The sequence below is a fragment of the Lutra lutra genome, chromosome 6, assembly GCF_902655055.1.
Source record: "Lutra lutra chromosome 6, mLutLut1.2, whole genome shotgun sequence".
Taxonomy (NCBI): Eukaryota; Metazoa; Chordata; class Mammalia; order Carnivora; family Mustelidae; genus Lutra; species Lutra lutra.
The window spans coordinates 103,105,194-103,130,383 of NC_062283.1; the positions used below are offsets into that span (position 1 = coordinate 103,105,194).

The window sequence follows — 25,190 nt, forward strand, 5'->3', positions numbered from 1 at the left end:
GAAAGGGGAACCCTCCTACACTGTTGGTGGTAATGCAAGCTGGTGCAACCACTCTGGAAAACAGCATGGAGGTTCCTCAAAAGGTTGAAAATAGAACTACCCTATGACCCAGCAATTGCACTGCTAGGTATTTACCCTAAAGATACAAACGTAGTGATCCGAAGGGGCACGTGCACCCGAATGTTTATAGCAGCAATGTCTACAATAGCCAAACTATGGAAAGAACCTAGATGTCCATCAACAGACGAATGGATAAAGAAGATGTGGTATATATACAGAATGGAATACTATGCAGCCATCAAAAGAAATGAAATCTTGCCATTTGCGACGACGTGGATGGAACTAGAGGGTATCATGCTTAGTGAAATAAGTCAATCGGAGAAAGACAACTATCATATGATCTCCCTGATATGAGGGAGAGGAGATGCAACATGGGGGGTTAAGGGGGTAGGAGAAGAGTAAATGAAACAAGATGGGATTGGGAGGGAGACAAACCATAAGTGACTCTTAATCTCACAAAACAAACTGAGGGTTGATGGGGGGAGGGGGGTGGGAGGGGGGGTGGGATTATGGACACTGGGGAGGGTATGTGCTATGGTGAGTGCTGTGAAGTATGTAAACCTGGTGATTCACAGACCTGTACCCCTGGGGATAAAAATATATTATATGTTTATAAAAAATAAAATTAATTTAAAAAAAAAGAATGCATGTCATGCTTCTAATAAGCCTGTCCAATTTTCCCAACACCATTTGTTGAAGAGACTTTATTTTTTCCATTGGATATTCTTTCTTGCTTTGTCAAAGATGAGTTGGCCATACATTTGAGGGTCTGTTTCTGGGTCTCTATCCTGTTCCACTGTACTATAAGTTGGCTAATTGAATTTAAATAAAAGGAAAAAAGAATGCATGTCATGGCCCACCATCTGAAGACTTAATTTTTTAAATTTGGTGTAAATACAAATTCCTATGCTAAAAACCAAACCAAACCAACAAACAAAGCCAAAAAACCCCTCTAACTGGCCCAGCTTGAATAAGGTACCTATCCCAGATCCAAACAAATTGTGGAGAGGGTCATCTTACTAAAAATGGTTGCTAGAAGCTCTGCCTTGACCCTGAGAGAGAACCATGTCATTATAAATTGAACAAATAAATTTACTCCATCATCCTCATTTACTATCACAGTTATCCTGGCTGAAAACCTCAGTCATCTTCGGCTTATCCTTCTCTCTTATTTACTATATAGTTCTGTCACCAAGAACAATTTCATTCTTCTTTCAAAATTACTCTTCTATCTATTTCTTCTTTTTTCCCATTGCCTTTATTATTTACCAAAATGACTCATCCCAAAAAAGTTACTTCGCCATAGTAAATTTGATTTCTTTAACTACTGGTGAAAATAAACATTTTTCATTTTTCCTTCATGACACAGGCTTTAGTACTCCTGCTCTCTCGGTTTGTGTTATATAAATTATATGTCTTCCCTTCTCATTCATATGTTGAAGTATTAACCCCTCCCCCACCATGTGACTGTATTTAGAGATAGAGCCTTAAAGAAGAAATTAAGGTTTAACTAGGTTACAAGCATGGAGCTCAAATCACTAGGACTAGTGCTGTTGCAAGAAGAGGAAGAAACCCCAGGGATGCTTGCCAACGTTAAGAAAGGCCATGGAAAGACACTTGAGAAGGTTGTCTGCAAATTACGAAGAGAGGCCTCAGGAGATACTAAAACTGTGGGCATCTTGATCTTGGACTGTTAGTCTCCAGAAATGTGAGAAAATAAATTTCTGTTAAGCCTCCTAGTTTGTGGTATGTTTTTACAACAGGCTTAGCTGACTAATTCAGTTTGCCTATGCTTATTATCCATTTTTCTTTTATTTTCTTCTGGTTAGAGCTCTCTAAACATTAAGGTTATCAGCCTTTTATCCAAAATAAACGTTACAACTATTTTTCCCGACTTATTTTGGCCCCTCACACCTATTTTGATTTGTTTTATATACTGAAGTTTTTTTTGGTGTAGTAAAATTTTTCAAACCTTTAATTGCTGCGACATTTGAAATTGATCTTAGAAAGTTCTTCTGTTTTTCCAGTCCACACAGAATTAAATAGATATAGATTATAGATAGATGGATGATAGAGAAATGTGAAATAGATATGATGGATGGATGGATAGATCATAGATAAGTGATAGATGATAAGAAAGAAAGAAAGACAGACTGGATGGACAGATAATAGATGATAGCTGTTGGTAGATAGGATGGATGACAGATAATAGATTGATAGCTAATAGGTAGGTAGGTTGGTAGGTAGGTAGATAAGATATATATGGTGATAGATGGATGGATGGATGGATGGATGGATGGATGGATGGACAAAAGATGATAGCTAGATTGTAGGTAGGTATTTAAAAAAAAAAAAGAAAGTTCTTCCATTTTTCAGTATATTTATGTTCACCTTTATCTTCTTCCAGTTCTTTTTTATCTCATCTGAATTCTACTTTCAATGTAGGATGTAAGATACAGATCAATTCTTTTTTTCAGATAGCGAATCAATTACCCCTGTACCATTTACTCATTTTCCCATTTACTTTAAATGTTTTTATCGTATCCTAAATAGTTATATGCACTTAAAAACCCCTGTTGCTTTGTACAGGCAATGTAATGACATTCATTCATTCAATAAATTCATTTTGGAGATGATATTTTTCCACATTTATCATTAGGGAAAAAGAATTTTCCACCAAATGCAAGAAACACTATTTTGGGGGTCTCAAATTATAAAAAATTTATGGAGGAAAGTTTTTTTTTTTTTAAAGATTTTATTTATTTATTGACAGACAGAGATCACAAGCAGGCAGAGAAGCAGGCAGAGAGAGAGAGGAGGAAGCAGGCTCCCTGCCAAGCAGAGAGACCGATGCGGGGCTCGATCCCAGGACCCTGAGATCATGACCTGAGCGGAAGGCAGCGGCTTAACCCACTGAGCCACCCAGGCGCCCCTGGAGGAAAGTTTTTAAATTAAAATAATCACAGTCAGTTTTAGCTAAAAATAAACATCAAAATAGGTACAAAATTACTTCAACCCAGACATGAACCAAATGAAAGTGTGAAGGAGATACCATCTAACTTAGTTGAATTTTTTTATCTTACTAATCAAAAATAAGAGAAAAACGAAAAACTTCATGAGGATTGTGGGTTGGCTTTTTCAGTCTCAAGAGAATACTTGTCTTTCTTTTTAAATTACTTATTTTTAAAAGGATTTCTTTTTTTTTTTTTTCCCCTCATGGGACCGAAGGGTACTATCTATGTAAAAATATATTTTACATACTTAGTGGTAAGAAGAAATTCCCCCAGTGGGGATCAATCAGTTGAATTTTGTAGTGTTCTCTCAAGAAAGGGATACAGATAGGAGCCTAGTAGTACTGCACCAACAATGTTCATGTTGAATGAGCTTTGATACCTGTTGAGTCTCTCCTGTCCATATTCAAAGCCAGAACCATTCTAGAAATTTTAGAGAAAATTCAAGAGCCGAAAATGATGTCAGATCTATTACTACTATCGTCTATCCATTATTTTTTCTTTGCTTCCCATATGGCAAGCACTTAAAACCATACGGCAAGTGTGAAATGTATTATCCATATGACTGTAAAGGCAATGAAACGGAAACTCTAGAAATTATAAACCCCCAAGATCAAACTAGCAGAGAGCAGTTCATTCCAACAGAAATCTCTCGGGTACCACGGCGCTGTGGGGCCTCAAAGAGCTCTATCCAAGGGGTACAGTAAAGTCAGATTAGGCAAGGCTGGGGACAATCGCAGAGCGGCCTCGCATTAATACAAACGCAGTCCGGCTTTGCCCCGCCCGGCCTCCCTGGAGCTTCCCTGGACGTAAGCTAGTCAGAGTGTCAGACGCGGGCGGTGGGCGTGGAAAGGCGGAGCTCTCACAAGGAAAACTCACTACGATCTTTGAAAACTATAGGTAAACACGCTTAAAACTATAATGACGTGCCCAGCCAACACCATGTAAAGGAGGTAGGGCAAAATCCTACTCACAGCTCGCACTCTCAAAAAACTCGGGCTCCCAAGCCCATCCCGGAATCCTTTGCGCCGCGCTCAAGAAAGCCCTGGAACACTTTGGCTCCTTCGGCCGCCGTAGGCTCTGCGTTGCTATGGAAACACAGCTACCTTCGCTATGTCGTTGCAACAGGCCCCTCAGTCGCGGGTGTTCGTGGAACTGGTTCCATGGGCTGACCGGGGCCGGGAGAACCATGTGGTCTCGGGCAGTGAGTTGCTGCCCGGCCTCCGCCGCCCACTCTCTTCAGCACAGACCCAAACTGCGACTCGTGAGGTGCACGTAAGCGGCACCGCGGAGCTTTCCGCGAGCCCAGACCGGGCGCAGGTGGCGGTGTTAGTGAGCAGCACCAAGGAGACGGCGGCTGAGGCCAAGAAGAGCGTTTGCCGCCGCCTGGACTACATCACGCAGAGCCTCCAGCAGCAGGGCCTGCAGGTGAGAGCTTCGCAGGGGAGGCCACGGGACCGACCGCAAACACCGGAGGCGGAGGTTCGGCCCGGCGGCCGCTGGAGCCAGGAGGAGATGGGGAGGGTCTTCAGTGCCTGGGGCGTGTTGGTCTCATTGGTATCACAGAGCGCCAGAACCTGGCGGAGTGACACTTCGGCCAACAAAATAGTTATTCGCCCCATTGACTTTTAAAGTGCAAGAAGGCAAATCTAGTAGGTTTTTATTTGGCGATATTTGCCGCAGTGATTTTGTTTTTAACCTTGATATGAGGAACTGTTAGACTTGACACATTAGATGTAAATCGTTCTTTGTTTTGATTCTGCACTATGCAATTACCAAGTGCAAGAAAACTCGGCCTGCTCTCTCCTAACCTTGTTAAGCTTCGCGTGGAGTGGTTCTTCAGTATTTTTCGCAAACAGTAACGTGGGTAGGAAGTTGCATCCATTATCCTTTTATAAAGACAAAAAAAAATTCTGCAGTTATTTTAGTTTTAACTTTCAAGACAGTTAAGCCAGTATATTGTAGATGCCACATGAATGAAATACCTCTACTTACCAGAGATGTTCATGAACCAAACACTAAATAAATCTTACCTCAACTCTACTTCTAAGAAGAAAAAAATGAACCAGCTTTATGTAATCTGAACGACAGCTCTGTAAGGTTTTAATACCCCTAGTTCGATTTAAAGAGGTTAAATAATGCTCTCAATTTCAGCCAGGGCGGTATTTGAACTTTTGTCTTCTTGAAACTAAAATCTATATTTGTTCTAACCATAGCTGGCGCCAGATAATTAGAATACAAGAAAATTAGAAACCACAGAACGGGTCAACTCATTTCCTTCATTCTAGGAATGAAGAAGTAGGACTTGAAAGTAGGACTCGAAACGCCAGAGTTGTGATTTATCTAGGATAACACCAAGTTCATAAAAGTGCTTCTTGTCTATTGTTAGACATGACACAGGCCTAATAGCAAGTCTTTATTTTAAGGAAAAATATATTTGTACTGCATTTACAAACATAGAATTATTTAAAAAGTCATTTGGAAAAGATGTCTTAATGACAGTTTGAAAGAATTCAGGGGTGCCTGGGTGGCTCAGTCGTTAAGTGTCTACTTTCGGCTCAGGTCATGATCCCAGCGTCCTGGGATCCAGCCCAGCATCAGGCTCCCACCTCAGTGGGAAGCCTTCTTCTCTCCTCCCACTCCACCTGCTTGCATTCCTTCTCTCACCGTATCTCTCACTGTCAAATAAATAAATAAAATCTTTTTTAAAAAGATAAAAGAATTCAAATGCTAATTATAAATAACGTGAATTAAATGGTTTAATATATAGAAAATTTTCATCAAAAAACTGTTGCTAGTGCTGCAGTCCTGTTTGCATATGACTAATTCCTAATTTATTTACATAAAATGTATACCAAGTTCACATGGCTTTAATTTCTAAAATGTAAAGCAATAAATTACTACATCTGACTTAATAATTATATTTGGGTTCAGTGTTCAAGACATAGAAGGTCAGTAATCTCCCAATTATCTCTGCTAATGAAATATGCAGTCATGGAGATCATTTGTTCAGTAGATAATGCAAAAAAATCAATTATGCTACTTTTCAGAATGAATTATAATGGGTTTTCACAAAGTCTTTATTCATCTTAGACTTTGGAGTTTTGGATTTTTAAACATCACTCCCCTACTTAAAGGTCTCCTCATATTCCACATTCCTTTGCTTAATAGATGGACCCTAATTCTCTCATTTTCTGTCATCTCTCTCCCCTCCTTGACTAGCTGACTCCCATTTTTTCCTTTAAGAACCAACCAAGCTCACCTCCTTGGCATTCCTTTTCTAGCATAACACTAGTCTCTACCATACCATGTTCCATTCCTCACTTGTAATAAAACTTACCATTCTATATTTTAACTGTTGCTTTACTGGTGTCTCCTTCATATTCTAAACTTCTCCAGAGCTTGGACTATTTTCTATCACTTGCTTTGCATTCATGGGTTATGCTTTATACACATCACATAATATATACTCAAAAAGTGGTCTTTGAATGACTAAAAGAAAAAAAATGAGGCCCTAAATAAACTATTTAACTCTATTATAGATAATTTTATGATCATCTGTAGTTTCACATGTGAAGGCATACCCTCGTTTGTAGTGTTGTTTTCATGGAAAAATGTTTTAAAGTTCTAAGCAGTATTTACTTATTCAACCATCAAACATTTTTTAAGCATTTCCTATCACTGCTCATTTTAAAATAGCACTTAATATGATCTATAATTATTTTGCTTTCTGGTTTGTGTGTTCCCTCCATAGGTTCATAATTTTTTTTTCAATAAATATGTAATAGATTCATGTTTCTGGGCACCAAAAGTAGAGAATGAGTAAAACTTAGTCACTGTGATGAAGGAGTCTTATGATAGGAATAGACTAATATATAATAAGTGCTGTGAAGAAAATATGTACCTGAGACAATTCAGTAGAGTAAGAGAGGTAATAATGTTCATTTTACTTGAGGGATTCCAGAAAGATTTCATAATGGAAGTGACTCTCGTGTCAGATCTTGAACAGTGAAAGGAAAGCATTCCAGTTCCACACTAGAATGCAGCAAGTATGTGTGTTCTGAGCTCTATATGCAGTGCATCATGGCTAGGACACAGGACTACCTGGGGAAAATGGAGGAGAATCGGGATAAGACTGAAGAAGAAAGCTGTAGACAGAACATGGATGAAGGTGTTGTTTGCTATATTGAGGAGTTTGGATATTATTGGGATTAAAAAAAAAAAACACCTGTTTAATTGCTAGACCTTTTGCAAATGTTATCTCATTTCATACTCATTCCCACCACATGAGACTGGCATTTCAGTCGCTGTTTATAGATGAGAACTCTCAAGATCAGAGTGATTATTGGCAGGTAGCTTGCCCAAGGTCATACAGGTAGGAAGGGGCAGAGTTTAGACTCCAGTCAAGTATTTTGACCTCAAACTCTTGCCCTTAACCAGTAAGTTGCTGCTTTATTGTCTTGGCAGTGGGGGATTGAGTTTTAAGTAGGGTTTGTAGCAGATGCTATTGATACCCCACACTTGTATCCCTTGGCACTTCACATTTGTCTGCATACAGGCCCAACTTCCATCTGCCAACACTTGTGAATTCCTTTCCAGTTTTTCTGGATGCAGTTTTTCCTGGCTCCACCTACAAGTGGGCCAGCCAGTAGTACTAAAAAATTAACAAGCCCTCTCAAGCGCTAGAAGCCTTCAACTAACAGCTGAAAGGAGTGAGTGGAAAGAGACCTTACCCCTTGGGCAGGATAACTGAAGCATGTGTTCTGCCCCGATTCCCAGAGTTTCTCTGCAGGAATAAGTTCCAGTTGCCCACAGTGGTGACTGCTTGACAATACATACTTTAATGGCTTGCTTTCCTTTTGTTTCACCTCTCATTCCCCTGTAGTAGTGTTTCTTGGGATCATCTTAAAAATTAACTGCCTGTATTCACATCCTTGTCTCAGAGTCTGTTTCTGGGGGCATCCAGATTAAGATAGGGAGTAGTAGGAATAGATTGAACATATCATATGAGTTGGCTTCAGTCTTTAATTATTAAAAATGGTGACAAAATGATTTTCCTTGTTGCTAGGTATTTATACATGTTTTTAAATATGTTTTTTGGACATGAATTCCTAGCTTACACATACTTCTAAAAGTTAAATTAAAAATTAATTTAAATTAATTTAACTTAAATTAAATTAAATCTAAATCTAAAATCTAAAAATTAAAAAGTTACAGTCTAGGAGAAAAGTTTACATCTTCACTACAAATATATTCTTGGCATAATCGGTATTATTTTCTTTTTTAATTTTGCCAATTCAGTAGTCAAAAAAAGTTACTGTCATTTCCTGTGTTTTATTTTTTTACATTTGAGATTAAGCTTTTTTCATGTAAATTGCCAATTCATAATACTTTGTCCATTTTTTTCTATTGTCTTTTCTTTATTAATTTATGGGAACTTCTAAAAATTAGTTTCAGCTGTACAGTATAATGATTCAACAATTCTGTACATTTCTCAATGCTCATCAAGATAATTATACTCCTAATCCCCTATAACAATCGATATCCTACTTCCCACTTCCCTCTGGCAACCATCGGTTTGTTCTCTGCAGTTAAGAATCTTTTCTGGTCTCTTTTTGTTTGTTCATTTGCTTTTTTTTTAAGTTCTACATATGAATATAATCATATGGTATTTGTCTTCTGGCTGACTTATTACTTAGCAGTATATACTCTAGATACATCCATATTGTTGCAAATGGCAAGATTTCATTCCTTTTTTATGACTAATAGTCCAGTGTGTGTGTGTGTCTGAATGTCTGTCTCACTTTTTTTTTTTCTAAGATTTTATTTATTTGACAGAGAGAGACCCTGTGAGACAGGGAACACAGCAGAGGGAGTGGGAGAGAGAGAAGCAGGCTCCCAGGCAGAGCAGGGGATCCCAGGATCCTGGGATCATAACCTGAGCCGAAGGCAGATGCTTAACAACTGAGCTACCCAGGAGCCCCAGTCTCACATCCTCTTTATCCATTCACCTATAGATGAACACTTAGGTTGCTTCCATATCTTGGCTATTATAAATAATGCTACAATAAACATAAGGATGCAGACATCTTTTTGAATTAGTGTTTTTGTCTTCTTTGGGTAAATACCTAGTAGTGGAATTACACTGATCGTATGGTAATTCCAACTTTTTGAGGAACCACCGTACTGTTTGTGGCTGCACCACTTTGCAGTCTCAACAATCATGTACAAGGGTTTGTTTTTCTCCACGTCCTCACTAACATTGGTTATTTCTTGTGTTTTCTATTTTAGCCATTCTGACAGATATGAGGTGATATCTCATTGTGGTTTTAATTTGCACTTCCCTGAGATGAGTGATGAGCATCTTTTCATGTGTCTGTTGGCCATCTATACCTTGTTTGGAAGAATGTCTATTCAGGTCCTCTGCCCATTTTTTAATTGAATTACTTGTTTTTGTGGTGCTAAGTTGTATAAATTCTTTATCTGTTTTTTATATTAACCCCTTATGGGTTAATTGCAAATTATCTTTTCCCACTCAGTAGATTGCCTTTTTGTTTTGTTGATGATTTCCTTCCCTGTGCAAAAGCTTTTGATTTTCTTGTAGTATCAATAGTTTAATTTTGCTTTTGTTTTTCCTTGCCAAAAGAGACAGACCTAGAAAAATGTTTCTATGGCTATGTCAAAAAAGTTATTGCCTGGGTTTTCTTCTAGGAATTTTATGGTTTTAAGTCTTACATTTAGGTCTTTAATCCATTTTGAGTAAACTTTTATGTATGGCATGAGAAAATGGTACAGTTTCATTCTTTGCATGTAGCTGTCCAGGTTTCCCAGCAGCATCTGTTGAAGAGATTGCCCTTTTCCCACTATATATTCTTGTATCCTTTGTCATAGATTAGCTAATTGTCATAGGCCATATAAATGTGGGATTATTACTGAGCTCTCTCTTCCATTCCATTCATCTATGTGTCTATTTTTGTGCCAGTATTTCCTATTCTGATTACTGCTGCTTTGTAGTATATCTTGATATCTGGGGTTGTGATACCTCTAGCTTTGTTCTTCTTTTTCAAGATTAAGAGAACATTAAAATTAAGATTATCAGTAATTCTGTCTTTCATGTATTGCAAAAATTTTACCAATTTTATTTTTGCCATATAACTTTTTACAGTATTGAACATTTAAAATTTTTAAGTTTTATTTTGTCAAATTCATTAATCTTTTCTGTAGGTCTCTTGCCTTTGGTGTAACACTTATTGGGTCCTTCCAAAGCTTAAGGTTATATAACCATTAACTAATATTTCCTGGAACCTTTACGGACCCTTTATACTACACTAAATATTTGCTATGTTAGAATTTATTTTGGTATGAGGAAAAAGGTTTTATTTTCTCCTAAATGGTTAAGTTGCTATACTGAAATCATGTACTGAGGTCTTTTTTTTTAATTAATTTATTTATTTGACAGAGAGATCACAAGTAGGCAGAGAGGCAGGCAGAGACCAGAGGGGAAGCAGGCTCCCCGCGGAGCAGAGAGCCCGATGTGGGGCTCGATCCCTGGACCCTGGGATCGTGACCTGAGCGGAAGGCAGAGGCTTAACCCACTGAGCCACCCAGGTGCCCCTGTACTGATGCCTTATCCCTTACTGCTTGTGCAAGAACCTAACTCAAATTGCCTTGAAAATAAAAAGTGTTAAAAAAAATTTTTAAATTAATAAAAACTTAAAAGTATTGCTTTACATAACCTTAAATCAGTAATATGCCCTTTAGATATGTAGTGGTTAAGGCTCTATTTTGATGCAGCTCTCCTGACTTTCCTGCAGCTTCCTGCATTATACCAAAACAGCTGCAACATTTCCAAGCCTTACACCACATACTGTACCATAACAAGAAAGACAATAGTTCTTATTTCCCACAACCACATAAAAACAAATATTCCAGAGTGCCTGGGTGGCTCAGTCAGTTAAGCGTCTACCTTTGGCTCAGGTCATGATCCTGAGTTCCTGGGTGGAGCCTCCACCTACTTTGGGCTCCTTGCTCAGCAAGAAGTCTGCTTCTCCCTCTCCTTCTGCCTCTCCCCCTGCTTCCATGTGTGCTCTCTCTCAATGAATATATATATACACATATATACATATATGAATATATATATATATATATATACACATATATATGCACATACTCCTGTAGTTCACTGTAAATTGACAACCTAAATCTGTCCTTGTGGCCAGAGAAATGGCATATACTAATTAGCTTCAATTGGATTTCTGCCCATTTTTAACCATAATCTTGTAGCAAGTTAGGTGTGATAATCCTGAGTGGTTTAGACCTATGATGATTTACCTTGAACCACATTGTTGCTATGTAGAAAAAGTAGGGGCAGAATGTATGATATAAGGATTCCATACTGCTTCTTGTGCCTACTGGTTTGAAATGTTACTGGTATTATATTTGCAATCCAGACATTCTTGGATCAGTTTGAGAATACTAGTTCTTTTCATTAGTACCACATTATTTAATTACATCTTTGTAATTATATCTTTGTAAAACATCTGTAGGGCAACTTCTCTCATTACTTTTCTACTAAAAAGATTTCCTGTCTGTGAGGGACATGTTAAATGACACCATGAAGATACAGTCAGAAAGTCCAGACAGTATAAAATTCTGCACTCCAAATAAAACTTCTGTTCATATTTTGTACTGTTTATGTATTAATTTCAGGAGAATTGCTGATTTTATAATATTGTGTCCTGGTCCATTTACTTAAGCATTTTTTCTGTGAGGTTTTATGGCTTTCTTCATGTTTATCCTTTTTAATTTACTCTTGCCATAACATGGTTTTTTATATCTATTGAGAATGTTACCTTGTTGCCTTCATAGACTTTAGTTATTCTTATACTGACTGTTTTGTGTTTTAAAATTGGCCCTTTATATTTGGATATAAAATAGCTTCCCAGGAGTGTAATTGGGAAAACTTAATGGACTAGGCCAGTATATTTTAGTATTTTTTAGTTTGTAGCCGATATCGCAGGATTTCCCAATCTCAGCATTATTTTTAACATCCTCAATGAATACAATCTTTGTTATGGGGAGCTGTCCTATGCACTGTAGAATATTTAGTTATATTCCTGGCCCCTACCCATCAGGTGACCAACTTGTCCTGATTTACCTAGGACTGTCCCAGTTTTGCAACTGATAGTCCCATATCTCAGGAACCCCCTTGGTTCCTGGTAAACAGGACCATTTATTCACACTGTCTACTTACTACATCACATTAGTGTACTCCCCTAACCCATTTTAACAATCGAATATGCCTCCAGACATTAACAAATTTCCGTGGGGAACAAAATTCCTTCTATCTTAGGAACCATTACCCTATAGTTAAGCAGAAAATCTCATATTTTCTCATTACCAGGAATATAACTACACTGAAACAAATTTAGGTTTATTTAGCATGATCAGCAGGCATACTCCTGTAACATTCAGAATGCTTTATGTACAAATAATTCCTCATTTGTATACCACTCTTAAGTTCCTACTTTTTGTACTAATGTAAATAAAAATTACTACAAATGAAGTGACGATTATGATGAAATTTTCAGCAAATATTTATAAACTTTGAATTTATTTTATGTAACTTTTAGGAAAGTTTTAAACATAAAGCAAACCAGTTCTTTCCACATACTCTGTCATTCTGATCTTAGTAAGTTCAGGTTTCTATTTTATGTTTTAGAGTCACTGCATTTAGGAGCCAAACCATTAGTAATCATACTCTTGTACTTTCTGCTTCAGGCAGAAAATGTAACTGTGACAAAGGATTTTAGAAGAGTGGAAAATGCTTATCACATGGAAGCAGAGGTATGTACTTATCATGACAAATAATTGGAAACAGCATGACTTTGTGGGAACAATTTGCATTTATTTTTGTACTTGAAAGGTACAGGAGAAATTCTTCTCATGGTATTAATAAAAGATTATTTTCCTCAAAATCACTCTTGGTATTAGTATCTGGAGTTTTTTTGTTTACTTAGTTTTTTTAGTAATCTCTACAATCTTTAGTGATTCTTTAGTAAATCTTTAGCAATCTTTAGTAATACAATCTTTAGTAATCTCTACAATCTACAATCTTTAGTAATCTCTACAACCAACATGGGGCTTGAATTCAGGACCTCAAGATCAAGAGTCACATGCTTTTCCCACTGAGCCAGCCAAGCGCCCCTGTGTGAACTTTTAAAATAAATTTTAATGAGATTTATTTGAGAGAAATAATTTTGAAATGGAATAAAAATAGTAAGGAGGAAGTGGCAGTTAATTGCCACCTAATAAAATTGTAATAAAGTTATCACTTTGTAAGCAGGAAACACTATAGGAGAGAAATTTCTTCTCAGATAAAACAAATTAATAAACATAAGGATTAAAACACTTTTCAACATTCTTTTCTTTTGTAATGCAATTTTACTGTGTTGTAGTAAGTTAAATTTTATTTAAAAATAAAACCACTTGTGGGCTCCTTTGTGGCTCAGTTGGTTAAGCATCAGACTCTTGATTTTGCTTCAGGTCATAAACTCAGGGTCATGAGATGAGTTCCACTTTGGGCTCTGTGTTCACTAAGGAGTCTGAGATTCTCTCTCTCCCTCTCCACATATACATGCACACACTCTCTCTCTCTAAAATGAATAAATCTTCAAAAATAAAAACCACTTGGGGCACCTTGCTGGCTTAGTTAGTAGAGCTTTCAACTCTTGATCCTGGGGTTGTGAGTTCAAGCCTCACATTGAGTGTACAGATTACTTAAAAATAAAATCTTTAAGGGGCATCTAGGTGGCTCAGTCAGTTAATCCTCTGACTTAGCTCAGGTCATGATCTCAGGATCCTGGGATGGAGCCCCAAGCCCATGTTGGGCTCTTTCCTCACCAGGGAGTCTACTTGTCCCTCCCCCTCTCCCTCTCCTCTTGTTCATCCGCTCTCTTTCTCTCTCAAATAAATAAAATCTTTAAAACTAAAATAAAGTCTTTAAAATAATTTTAAAAATAACAAAATAAAAATCACTCAACCTTTGCCCAGATTAAGAAGAACAAAATATTTTTTATGCACTCAATGATAACATTTAGTTCCTACAACTGCCTATACTTTTTACTTATCTTTATAGATTTTTATGATCAGGATTTCATGAAATCAGAGTATGTATAGCTGTGGCTAGGTTATAGGACAGTTGTTGTTTCAGCTTCCAAACATCTTAGGATAGGTGCTAGGTCCATACTGCCTCCTGTCACAGGAAGCAAACAAGAATGGAGTTAGAGTGGACTCTTACTGATCTAGTCAGATAACCCTTATCGTTAGAGGTGGGAAATAGCTTAAGAAATCATCTGCCCTTCAGGCAGATAATAGATTATTTTTCTAATATTAAGGATGTGACTTTAATCTCAAATAACTTGGGCTTAGACTTCTCAAAGACTTTTATAAGAATTAGAATGGAAATTAGAATCCTGGCTTCTTACCTCTTTGAGATAGTAATTTTTACAAACATTGTTGTTCCAATACTTAATTTAATAGTTTTGTGATTTCACCACTTAAGATTATCAATTAATTGAACTATCTCAAGGAGTTTTAAAATTACTCATGATAATTTTAGGGATCCACATGACAAAATTTATTTTATAGTAGTTGGGACTAAAAAGTATCTTTCAAAACAGGATGAAAAGGGTCTGAGGGAATGGACAAAATGGGTGAAGGGAAGTGTGGGGAGTGAGAGGTATAGTCTTCCAGTTATGGAATGAGTAAGTCACAGAAATGAAAGGTACAGCATAGGGCATACAGTCAATAGTATTAGTGTTGTATGGTGACAGATGGTAGCCACACACACTTCTGGTGAGCAGAGCCCAAAGTATAGACTTGTTGGGGCACCTGGCCGGCTGGGTTGGTTGGTGGAGCATGTGACTCTCCATCTTGGTGTTGATAAGTTCTAGCCCCATATTGGGTGTAGAGATTACTTAAAATTAAAAAAAAAAAAAAAAAAAAAAGTATAGATTTGCTCAATCACTGTGTTATATACCTGAAACTAATGTAACATGTGTGCTAACTATAGTTTTTTAAAAAGGGAGTTATTTAAAAAAAGGAGTATGAAACTTCTCAGATGTGAAAAGTTTTAATATAATTTTTAATGATTTTTATTATATACACTATGATATCATTGTCTCATATCAATTGTTTTCTTAAAATAGGTTTTCAATTTGGGGCTTTTTGGGTGATATTCACAGTAGAGATTAGATGTCCAAAAAAAAAAAAAAATCACAACAGAGGGAAGAACAAAGTAGTAAGATTCCATATTATGGAGATCAAAAGGCGGAAGTTACTCTGGAACTCCGCCAGTAGTTACTGCCTGTCAGAATTTCAGGCTATAGTGAATGTTCATTGGCTCAGATTATCTTAAGTAAATTGGGTTTATTGTGAGAGTAACACCAGGAAGTAAGGAATAAAAAGAATGGCCCCAGCAAATACACAGACAGGCTTCATGGAAAACTGGCATGTTTTTCAGATTGAGTTGTTTTAGGGACTCACTGTGCAGTTACTGAAAATGCATTAGAGCTGCTTGTTTTGCTATAAGAACATGACTAAATGAGGACTTGGCTAAACACTGCTCATCTTCCTTCTGCTATTCTTATTTCTTAACGTCATGTACTCAATTTCTTCAGAGAATCTGATTATATTTTATATAGGGTTCCTCGATAGCCAGAATTCTTATATCCTGCCATCTGCAGTCAGTGGAGACCAGGGGTCACAAGGTACAAAATAATGTCTAACATACCAGTATTCTCATGGGCAGTTAAATATATAAAGTAAGATCAGATGGTAGAACATTACATAATAACTAAAATTTTCATCCTGAAAGGGACTTCAGAGATTTTTTATCTAAACTCCCACCTACCCTGCTGCTTCTCTTTAAAATTAAAAGAAAGTTAGAAATTATGTAAGTGCATGAATATAAAAAGTTTATTCCATTTTCAGACATCTAATCAATACAAAATGTTGTAACATTAAGCCAGAATTGACTTACTAGTATTCCTCCATTATGCACCTCTCCAAGAACAAAAGACTAAACTTGTTCCTTCAGATAGATACTTGAGGTTCAGTAGCCTGTTGATGCTTTTTTCTTCTCCAGGAGTAAGACTCCCTAGTTTCTTTAGTCATTTCTTATAGTAAGACAAACTATTGAGCTAACCTATTTCCATCTAAAGCACCTGCAGCTATAGTGTCCTAATTGTGATTTAGCCAATCAGTAGTAGGGAAAGATGATTATCTCCTTTATCCTGGAATGTTTAAGACTGAACTTCTTATACTCGCATCACACTGTTACCTTCTTTTGAGCTCACAGTCCTAATTAGTAATTACAATTAACTGAACTTTCTCACCTGCTGCTTTTAAGTCATATTTCTCCTATTTTATACTTTGTTATTGCTATTTCAAAATGAAATGTAAGTGTTTAAATTTACCTCTGTAAAATTTTATCCACTAGATTTGACCTGTATTTCCAGCCTGTTAGGATCTTTTTGGATCTTGATTTTATCAAGCAGGGTTTACAGTCCATCCTGCCAGCATTCTCTCACCTGCTGATCTGCTCATCTGTGTACCCATCTGTGTAATTAATAAAAATATTAAGTAGCATTAATCAACTATGACACTAACCAACAATGTTGCCATGAAGACTATATGTCAGTATATCTTAAGATTTATTTAAATAAGTAAAATACAAATACTTTATTGCTATAGTATTTCTCTGATAACTTTCCAGCTAGGAAGTCAAGTTTAGTACATGATGACTTGTTCTTAATCTAAAATCTACATCCTCAATAGATTAGCCTTTGGATAGAAATAATTTGGCAGTGGTTCAAAAGATAGAGTTTAGAAGAGAAGCACTGAGTTGGTGAACTTCGCTCTCAGGAATAAAAGCAAAGTTAAAAGTCAGATTTGTTTTCGACTTAATATCTCATAAGAAACTCAATACTTACAGAACCTTACAAGATTTATAGTCTTTAGTTCCTGTGTTCTTATTTTGTTGTTCCAGTGCCTTGTTGAAGGACCATTAAAATGAGAAAGATTTGTATTCTTTTCTTCAGAGACAGGACTAAGAAAGCAGTGATTTAAAGAGGGAAGATAAGAACAGATTGTGGCAAAATGACAAAAGAAAATATGCAAAGTATTTGAGGCCTGTGGCAATTTTGTGGCATTTAGTACAAAATGATATAACCAATGATAGAACAAAGGGCCTTATCTTCTTTCCTTCTCACAGAAACCTTTTTTCTTTTTTTTCTAATTTCTTACAAACTAATTTTTAAAATAATCTGTTCTAGAATCCTGCTTAGAATTGAAAAGCATCTACCCTACTACATGCAGTTTGTTCAGTGTTATCCGCTGAACTTTTTTTCGAAATTAGAACTCAAAGTATTTTTAAAGAGGCCTTTGGCCAGTTTTTTTTTTTATGGTAATTGAGAGTAGCAATAATTCAGAAGTCTCGTTTGCAGTCTCGTTTTAATAAACAGGTTTTACTTATCTAAAAGGAGACAAATTCATTGAAAGCACTTAAAATCTCCTATTTTTGGGGTATCTGGCTGGCTGAGTCAGCAGAGCATGCAGCCCTTGATCTTGGGATCATGAATTCGAGCTCCATGTTAGGGGGCAGAATTTACTTAAAAAAACAGGAAAAAAACCCACCACCTATTTTGGAGTTCAGTTTCTTTTTCAGTACTAAAATTTCTAAACTAATGATTCTTCTTGACCAAAGAGATGGGAAGCATTTATGTCTCAATCTGTTTTGTAATTTAATATAGTTAGTACAAAATATATATAAAATCTATATATGTGTATACATTTGTAATCACATTATTTTACCCTGATGAAACATTAGAGGATTTTGAATATGATATATGAATTTATCTTGAATTTTTTTATCTGCGGTGTATGAGATAGATTAAAAGTTTTTTATCCTGAATACCTCTTTTTAAATATTGTGATTCAACACCTCTATTCTTTAGTAAAGTGACTCTGCCTCATTAACTTGGATTTCTACCTAGCTCTGTATTGATTATACACCACATTGCTGAATTTAAAAGAAGTTCAGGGCATTGGAAGGCTTAAAACTGTTCTTAAACTTTTAGAAAAAGCAGAATAAAGGTTTTTTTCTACCTAATTTACTTCTTGCTAATCATTTAACCCACACATTCCTAAACTATAGTTTGTCCGTGCTTTGGGACAAAGACAAAGAGCTGATAGTCTGTTCACCAATGTAGATGTAGCTCTAAAAGCTCATCTGCTAACTTTGTAAGTCATGGTAGTGATAAGAAGGATGCAGGGCAGAGAAAATCGTGTCTGTGCAACTCTGAAGCTGATCTCAACAGATCGCTTTTCCTGTTATTTCTAGACATAGAGCAGGTAAGCACCACATGTTAAACCTGATTCTGTGGGACTAGATTTGCCTCAGATAATTAGGGGTGGTAGGGAATTGAAAAAGAAAGAACTACTATCTTTTCTTCAAACTGCTTAGGAATTTTCACTGTCCTTCCATATACTACTACTTTTTTTTTTTTTAAGATTTTATTTATTTATTTGACAGAGAGAGATCACAAGTAGGCAGAGGCAGGCAGAGAGAGAGGAAGAAGCAGGCTCCCCGCTGAGCAGAGAGCCTGATGTGGGGCTCCATCCCAGGAACCTGCGATCATGACCTGAGCTGAAGGCAGAGGCTTTAACCCACTGAGCCACCCAGGCGCTCCCCCCCCCCCGCTTTTTTTTTTTTTTAATAGCAAAGAATACCAAGGATGCATACAAAAGATTCAGCATGTATCATAGCAAAGTGGGTATATATTTATAAACACTATTTTCATTTTAAGCTGTCAAGAGTAGAAATTGGAATTTTTTTTTTAAATAAAATTTATTTCAGGGCCCTGTGTCGCAGTCAGTGTCCGACTCTTAGTTTCCACTCAGGTCATTATCTCAAGTTCTTGAGATCAAACCCTGCATCAGATTCTGAGCTCAACAGGGAGTCTGCTAAAGTTTCTGGCTCCCTATCCTGCTCCTCCCCCACATTTGTTCACTCTCTCACTCTAAAATAAATCTTAAAAAAAAAAAATAAAGGGGTGCCTGGGTGGCTCAGTGGGTTAAGCCTCTGCCTTCAGCTCAGGTCATGATCTCAGGGTCCTGGGATCGAGCCCCGCATTGGGGCCTTCTGCTCAGCGGGGAGCCTGCTTCCTCCTCTCTCTCTGCCTGCCTGTCTGCCTACTTGTGCTCTCTGTCAAATAAATAAAATCTTTAAAAAAATAATAATAATAAAATTAAAAAAAATAATAAAGTTTAATTCAAGGGCACTTATGTAGCAAAGAATTGCTTTTGTTGATACTTGGAACCTGTTATGCTCATTCACTTTAATCTGCATGCAAAGAAACCCTTTGAACTCTCAAAAACTCTCAAATTTAGTTACCTTCCAACTCCACAGAGGCACTGTAAATCTTATGTTTCATAACATGTAATGAAATGTATATACAGTGCCTCTGTGACACTCTTACAGATTAAATATAGCAACAAGAGACAGAGGATTTTTTCCATACACTATGCAAATGCAGAAAAGTATTGTCTTTTTTTTTTTTCTTTTTTTAGGGAGAGTGAGCACACAGGCAGTGAGGAGGGACAGAGGGAGAGAGAGAATCTTAATCTCACAACCCTGATATCATGACCTGAGCCAAAATCAAGTCACCTGCTTAACCAACTGAGCTACCCAGGCATCCCTTTCATTTTTCATTCCTTTTTAAAGATTATTTGAGAGCGAGAAAGAGAGAGCACAAGTGGCAGAGGAGGCAGAGGGAGATAATCTTCAAGCAGACTCTCTACTGAGCACAGAGCTGGCAAGGGGCTCAATCTCACACCCTGAAATCATGACCTAAGCCGAGCCCCCTGTATTTATTATTAAAGGTAGCCTACGGGCATTTTGGAACTTTGATTTTTCAACCAGGAAGGAAAGGCAAATTTTTTAACTATTCAGAGGTTAAAAACTAGCAACCTGGATGAGGCTGGGGATATTGATTTTTGACTAACAGATTGATATTTTGACTGATACCATACAGTAGTTTAAAAAAAAAAATACTTATAAGACTTCTCTTAAAAAGACAGACAAGACTTCTGCTTCTGTCTGAGATAGAATAACATGGACCAGATTTACCTTCCCACCTGAAACCAAAAAATGTACAAAGTATGTGAAAGAGTGCTTTTCAAAGAGTGATTATAAGGAAGTGAAACACAGTGATCCCGGAGAAAAAAGAAACAAAAAGTCCTACCGTGTTGGTGTGCTTGGGTGGCTCAGTCACTTAAGAATCTGCCTTTGGGGGGCGCCTGGGTGGCTCAGTGGGTTAAAGCCTCTGCCTTCGGCTCAGGTCATGATCTCAGGGTTCTGGGATCGAGCCCTGCATCGGGCTTTCTGCTCGGCAGGGAGCCTGCTTCCCTCTCTTTCTCTGCCTGCCTGCCTACTTACGATCTCTCTCTGTCAAATAAATAAATAAAACCTTTAAAAAAAAAAAAAATCTGCCTTTGGCTTAGGTCATGATCCTGGGATCCAGCCCCATGCAGTGTGCAGTGTTGGGTCTTCCTGCTCAGGTGAGAGCCTGCTTCCCGCTCTCCCTCTGTCCCTCCCCCAACTCGTTCTCTCTCTCTCTCAAATAAATAAAATCTTGGGGGGAAAAAAAAAGTCCTACTGTGTCCATATTGCTGTGTTAAGAGTGTCCAGGCAGCTTCAGAGGGAAGGGAAACCACACAGAGCCTGGCAAACTCCTTGTATTAAGGAAGTGGAATTGAGAGCCCAAACAAGACGGCTAGAGTTTGTAGGAGAGTCGAGGGCTACACAAAGAGAGGTCTTCAGAGAACTAGAGGGGACACCTCCCCCATTCCCTCAAGTATTCAGCAGAATACCCATTAGCACATACATGTGCAGAAATGACCTGAGGCTAGGAAAAAAATCACCAAAAAAATTAGAGGAAATAGTGTTTGGGGTTCATATAAGGCTGGGGTACAACACCAGCCAGACTAGAAAATCTTGATTCATAGGGCATGAGGTGGAGTATAGACACTTCTCTATACTCATTAGGGGGTAATAATTAGCACCAGATTGAACATTAATCCCACCTAACAAGTTTTTTGTTTGTTTTTTAATTTCTTTGAGAGCAAGCAAGCAAGAGAGGGAGCTAAGATGGGCTGGGGGTAGGGAGGCAGAGGGAGAAGCAGACTCCCCACTGAGCAGGGAGCCTGATGCGGGGCTCCATCCCAGGACCCTGGAATCATGACCCCAGCTGAAGGCAGAGGTCCAACCAACTGAGCCAGTAAATCTTAAAAGCAAACCTAAAGCGATCAGTATTTATAGAAATACAAGAATATCCAATACCTCCCATAAAGTTAATTTACAAAGATTACCTTGCATGCAAAATAGCATGGAAATAAAGCTCACAATAAGGAAAAAAGAATCAAACCCATCCAGAACCAATGTAGATATTAGAATTAACAGACAAGATCATTAGTTATTACAGCTGAATTTCATACGTTGAAAAGTTGAGACACTACTTTTAAAAAATTTAATAAAGTATAATAATTTAGTTGTAAGGGTCAAGTAGGCTTATCTGTCACATATTATAAAATGTCCTCATTATTCTCTGGCTTTACTTTTTTTACTCACATTTAGAGAAAATTTTGAAAGAATGCATCAACCATGAAAATAATTTCAAGTGTCATTTCATTTACAGGTCTGCATTACATTTACTGAATTTGGAAAAATGCAAAATATTTGTAACTTTCTTATTGAAAAGTTAGATAGCTCTGTTGTCATCAGCCAACCCCAGTTCTATCATACTCCAAGTTCTGTTGAGAATCTTCGGTAAGTTAAGTACATCTTTAACTAAATTACCAATTAAAACTATTCAGTTTTAGAGTTCATTGAATGTCATATTAATAATGTCTGCATTTAAATTCCTAAGACGAAAGGCCTGTCTTGTTGCTGTTGAGAACGCACGGCGCAAAGCTCAAGAAGTCTGTAACGTTGTTGGCCAAACTCTAGGAAAACCTTTATTAATCAAAGAAGAAGAAACAAAAGAATGGGAAGGCCAGATAGATGATCTCCAGTCATCCAGACTCTCAGGTTCATTAACCATACAACAAAAAATCAAAAGTGCAACAATACATGCTGCTTCAAAAGTATTTATAACTTTTGAAGTAAAGGGCAAAGAGAAGAAAAGAAAAAACCTCTGAAATTCCAACTAAAATATATTGTTTGTATCATTTTATTTTTATACTTTCTATGTTTGCTTTGTCCTGAAAATATATATTGTATATTCTATAAAGTGTTTCTCCCAATCTGTCAGTCCTTGAATATAGTTCCACAAATACCTAGGTTTACTTTCTATTTTTAAAAACTTAGTATGGGGGGACGCCTGGGTGGCTCAGTTGGTTAAGCCGCTGCCTTCCGCTCAGGTCATGGTCCCAGCGTCCAGGAATTGAGTCCTGCATCTGGCTCCTTGCTCAGCAGGGAGCCTGCTTCTCTCTGCCTCTGTCTGCCACTCTGCCTGCTTGTGGTCTCTCGCTCACTGTCTCTCTCTTGTTCTCTCTCTGACAAATAAATAAAATCTTTAAAAAAAAAACTTACTATGGCAAATACTCTGAAAATAAATATATGTGCACAATTATATACTGACAATATAAGTCATGTATAAGAAATTTTTATATTTCTACTACAGGAATAAATATTGGCAGTCTTAATGACAAGGAATACATAACTTTTGATAAAAGGGTAGTGAGGTATACTAGGAAAATACTTTGATGCCAGGAATAAAATATATAAACCAGATCCTCTTCACCGGGCTCCTTTGATTATACCAGCACTTTCCAATACAAATAAATGCAAGCCACATATGTAATTTAAAATTACCTAGGAGACATATATTTAAAAAAGTAAAATATAAAAAATAAAAAAGCAATTGAAACTAAGTTTAATATTTTATTTAATCTAAGGTGTCCAAAATATTATCATTTCAGTATGTAATCAATATTTTTAAAATAATTATTTTAAAAATAATTTCTATTTTTTATACTAAGTTTTCAAAATCTGTACAGTTTATATCATAACATCTTAATTCATATACTAAATTTTCATCAGAAATACCTGATCTGTATTTATTTCCTATAATGTAGTTGAAAAACTAGATTCATACATGCAAGTTCCAAACAAGATTAAAAGAGCTAGTAACTCTACATCAAGTAGCAATTTCAGGTAGCAATTTTCAAATTAAATTTTTTAAAAATTTAAAATTCAGTTCCTTTATTGTACTAGACACCATTTTAAGTACTTGAAGTGGTTTAATGGCTACTGTGTTGCACAGTGTAGGGTTCTGCACTTAAGATAATACCTTCAGGCTGTTTGAGATGTAGCAGCAAGTACCTGGCATTCCTGTTGCATGGCACATTATCTGCAAGTGATCATCAACCAGAACTGTTACGCAGCACAGGTTTCCCATTCCCCACCACAGAGGTATGGGCCCTAGGGTTTTTCCTCTGACCTATCTCCATCCTCCTATACCAATATTACTTTCCTACCACACGCTCCAGTCTGTAGTTTATATCCCCGCCCACTTCCTTAAGTGGCACCGAAAATAGTTTTATCCATCTCCTCTGTAGGGTCCGTGGCAGGAGGGAAAGTGAAAGCTAAGAAGAAAAGCTTTAGGATCCGACACCCTGTGTTCAAATTCAGACTTTACAACTTTATTACTAAAGGAGTGTAAGCTCCTTTAGAATGAAGATCTTGTCTTGTTCATAGCTGCATTCTCAAACCTGACGTGTCAGGGCCAACAAAGAGTAGGCTCTCAAATATCTTCTGAGCAAATTTACCAGATGTGTAAACTTAGCAAGCAAGGCACTTTGATCTCTTTAAGCTTCCCTTTCCTCACCAACAAAATAAGGCTAAATACCTACCTTGTAGTATTACTATAAGGATTAAAGTTGATAAATACAAGACCATGAGAATAATGCCTACCATACCACAGCTGTCCGTCAATAAATAGTAGCCATTATAGCAACCACATTCTTTGATTACTGTCAACCCAACTAAACTAAAAGTTGGCTCTTCCAAGTCTTCCATTAAGATGGATTTTTAAATAGTTATATTAAAGACATTATCACAAAATCAGTTTAAGATGTTTTTTATTTCCAAAAAAAGAGATAAAGTATATTTTAGCTTTGATTTATCCAGTTGGGTAGAAAAGTATATTGGGGCTGAACATCAAGGAAACAAATATTTATACTCAATAAAAATTTAATTATATGGGTAGATTTTTCTTAGCTGTAGCTTCATTATATTTTGGTTTCATCATATTTGGTAAAGAGAGTTTTCAGCTTAGCATGAAATACCTAAAAATAAATGCTAAGTTACCAAACACTTTTTAGAATTTACAGGAATTTTTTAAAGATGGAGCTTCCAAAAAAAAAAAAAACCTATAAATTGGGCAGTCCTGCAATTCTGTAGAGTGGCTAAGAGAAAAAAAAATCCTTCAAGGACTGGACTGGATTATGTGTAACATCCCAACTTCTCAAGATGAAGGGTATCAAATTTAGTTGTCAATTGGTGGCAGTTTAATTTTTGACACATGGCATATAATTCAGTCTCACAATGACTCAGAGGACATGTACCACAAAGGCTGCTAGAATAAGCCTATTCCAAACCTAACCCTGACAAAATTTCTTTCTTCTGAACCCCCCCTTTTTAAAATATCTTTTCAGAAAGAGCAAATTATAATTGCTGTTTTCTGGAAAAAAAAAAAAATTCCCATTAGGATATCTGAAACAGATCCATTTTACTCTAAGCACCTTTGTAAAAGGAAATACTATTAAGTAAATATTCTTAATATTACTGATAAAATTTAGGATTCTATTCCATTACATGGCAAAGGTTACATTTTTTTTATAGTAGCAATTTATCTTTAAGTATCAGTATTCTTACTTGACAGTTAATTTTAGTTCAACATAAATTAATAAGACCTGGAAAAATAGTTTGTAACTTTAAGATGCTGTACTTTATATGCCATCATTATTGTTATGTCCTCAGGAATGTAGGTCGAG

The 25,190-nt window shown here is 36.8% G+C and overlaps 1 protein-coding gene across 2 annotated transcripts; it reads left to right on the forward strand.

Moving 5' to 3' along the window:
* The first annotated feature begins 3,978 nt into the window (after positions 1-3,978).
* Positions 3,979-22,361, forward strand: IRAK1BP1 (interleukin 1 receptor associated kinase 1 binding protein 1). Of its 2 annotated transcripts, XM_047733859.1 has the most exons (4): positions 4,001-4,499; positions 12,852-12,917; positions 21,830-21,960; positions 22,061-22,361. In XM_047733859.1, exons 1-4 carry the CDS (start codon positions 4,185-4,187, stop codon positions 22,329-22,331), a joined length of 783 nt encoding a protein of 260 aa, XP_047589815.1. In that variant the 5' UTR covers positions 4,001-4,184; the 3' UTR covers positions 22,332-22,361. The 2 variants fall into 2 exon arrangements, with proteins under 2 accessions (XP_047589816.1, XP_047589815.1); XM_047733860.1 differs by lacking the exon at positions 12,852-12,917 and having other exon boundaries at positions 3,979-4,499.
* Positions 22,362-25,190: the final 2,829 nt, after the last annotated feature.

Bases quoted from the DNA above. Each gene is read 5' to 3' on its own strand.
- IRAK1BP1 (XM_047733859.1), top strand. From the start codon at position 4,185: ATGTCGTTGCAACAGGCCCCTCAGTCGCGGGTGTTCGTGGAACTGGTT. The intron at 4,500-12,851 runs GTGAGAGCTTCG...TTTCTGCTTCAG, and splicing joins TCCAGCAGCAGGGCCTGCAG to GCAGAAAATGTAACTGTGAC. The intron at 12,918-21,829 runs GTATGTACTTAT...TTTCATTTACAG, and splicing joins CTTATCACATGGAAGCAGAG to GTCTGCATTACATTTACTGA.